At 32.7% G+C, this 2,500-nt stretch overlaps 1 protein-coding gene across 2 annotated transcripts in view; it reads left to right on the plus strand.

Annotated features, from left to right (window-relative positions):
* Window positions 1-2,500, plus strand: part of LOC122260397 (uncharacterized) — a 20,627-nt gene that overhangs the window by 1,630 nt on the left and 16,497 nt on the right. Inside the window, exons 3-6 of one of the 2 annotated variants that reach the window (XM_086550087.1) lie at window positions 1-16; window positions 975-1,064; window positions 1,172-1,264; window positions 1,371-1,619. The exon at window positions 1-16 is cut by the window's left edge and continues 50 nt beyond it. In XM_086550087.1, coding sequence (XP_086406213.1) covers window positions 1-16; window positions 975-1,064; window positions 1,172-1,264; window positions 1,371-1,619 — 448 coding nt within the window. Of the gene's footprint in view, window positions 17-974; window positions 1,065-1,171; window positions 1,265-1,367; window positions 1,620-2,500 lie in introns of both variants that reach the window. The other variant, XM_086550088.1, reaches the window with a different exon arrangement.

Consider the following 2,500-nt stretch of genomic DNA (forward strand, 5'->3'; position numbering starts at 1 on the left):
ACCATGCAAAAGAAAGGTATGTGGAAAGTATTTAAAAGTTATTTGTCTAAAAAATACACATATAAAGGCACACACATGGCCATGCACAAATATGCAGATAATACAAACACACGCACACACACAAACAAACAAACACACACACACATGTACACTAATAATCATTTCTCTCCCCATATATTCTGGCTATATACACATTACTCTACAACTGAATCCAAACAAATATAATTATAATGAAAGAAAGCATTCTAGAGTAACATAATTTGAGACATTTTAGCATACATAGTTTACCGTGTAGTGGTTCCGAATCTTTTTACCCCCCCTCCCCCATTTGTGCCTCTTCGACCCCACCTCCCCCCCTCCCTTCCTCCTCTCAAAATTTCAACCAAATGCTTAAAAAATCCTCCTTCACTGAAAGAAGAAAAAATACAAGGAAATAAGTTTCTGATTTATTTACTTATTTATTCTCATTCCTTTATAATCAATACTTACAAATGCATTGTTCATTTGTTCAGAGAATTCCAAATATAAGAAAATGTCCTGGCCCAATTCCCCACCCCTCCAATAAACGAACCATTTTTGCAGTGCATGACACACACTCTTGTACATTTGCATGCACCAAGTCTGCAGTGAAAAAGGCAGAACGCATTAACTCCAAAAATGCGATTTTTATGAATTTGGTATCTGTGGAATCGTCATTTAAAGACGAATTTTGATACTACCATCATGGTGTCTGAATGTCAATAAAGGTATGGTCAGTTTTGTATATCGATAACAATGATAGGAGTAAATATACATGCAGCCAAACCTTTAACATCGATTTTCTCAAAACATGGATTTTGGAGTTAATGCGTTCTGCCTTTTTGCTGCAGAAGTTCCCCCACCTTTTTCCTGAAAAGCTTCAGCCGGTAAGCAGTAACAAGACATTACTTTTACAGTACCTTCTCTATACTAATGTATTTATCTCACCAATACAGAAGATGGCCAAAAGAGAAGGAGACACGGCAAAGACAAGGAACAGTCGAAAACAAGAAAACGTGGACGGAAGGAAAAGGACAGCAAAGCAGGTGAAACAACCGACAAAAAAAAAAAAATCTGCAAAAAGACCCTCCAGTTACTTACATTACTTTTACAGAACCTTCTCTATACTAATGTATTTATCTCCCCAATACAGAAGGAAATGGTCTAAAGAGAAGGAGAAACGGCAAAGACAAGGAACAGTCGAAAACAAGAAAAGGTGGACGGAAGGGAAAGGACAACAAAGCAGGTGAAACCGACAAAAAAAAACATTCTGCAAAAAGACCCTCCAGTTACTTACATTACTTTTACAGAACCTTCTCTATACTAATGTATTTATCTCACCAATACAGAAGATGGCCAAAAGAGAAGGAGACACGGCAAAGACAAGGAACAGTCGAAAACAAGAAAACGTGGACGAAAGGGAAAGGGCAACAAAGCAGGTGAAAAAGCCGACAAGAAGAAATTCTGCAAAAAGACCCTCCAGTTATGCAAGGTGAACGGAGGACTCTGCCTCGACTTCAACTCGCCCTGTAAATACATCACCCTGCCGATGTACCACCCGAAGACATGTCCGGGGATTCCGTGCAGCTGTTGCGTCGAGTGTGAGTCGATCGCTGCGGTTCCGTTAACCCTGCAGGAGCCTCTACACACATACACACACACACGCACACACACATATCTATATCTATCTATCTATCTATCTATCTATATATATATATATAAATGTATATATATACATATATATATATATATATATATATATATATATATATATATATATATATATACATGCATATGTAGATGTATCAATATATATATATATATATATATATATATATATATATATATATATATATATATATATATATATATATATATATATATATATATATATGTGTGTGCGTGTGTGTGTGTGTGTGTGTGTATGTCTGTGTGTGTGTGTGTTTATATGCATACATATATATATATATATATATATATATATATATATATATATATATATATATATATGTAGACATATATAAAAATATAGATAAATATGTGTTTATATATATATGTATATATATAAATATATATGCATATATATGTATGTTTATATGTATATATATGTATATATATGTATATATATAAATATATATGCATATATATGTATGTTTATATGTATATATATGTATATATATATATATATATATATATATATATATATATATATATATATGTATATGTATATATATATGTGTGTGTGTGTGTGCGTGTTTGTAAATGTATATATTTCCAGAAGATAGCCCTAAATATCAAAAACTTATGTATTATCTATCTGATATCACTAAAATCAATCACGCATGCAATCTGACTTTTCTAGACATACATTTAACTTATCATGATCGAACACCTGCGAAGTCTAACGAAAGAAAAAAAAAAAAAAAATCATAAACTTTGTTGTGATACGAACGTGTCAATCTCGCAACCACTCCAAGCAAGA

This window comes from Penaeus japonicus, unplaced genomic scaffold, assembly GCF_977035675.1.
Source record: "Penaeus japonicus unplaced genomic scaffold, GWHDUDI00000001_assembly GWHDUDI00000023, whole genome shotgun sequence".
Classification (NCBI taxonomy): domain Eukaryota; kingdom Metazoa; phylum Arthropoda; class Malacostraca; order Decapoda; family Penaeidae; genus Penaeus; species Penaeus japonicus.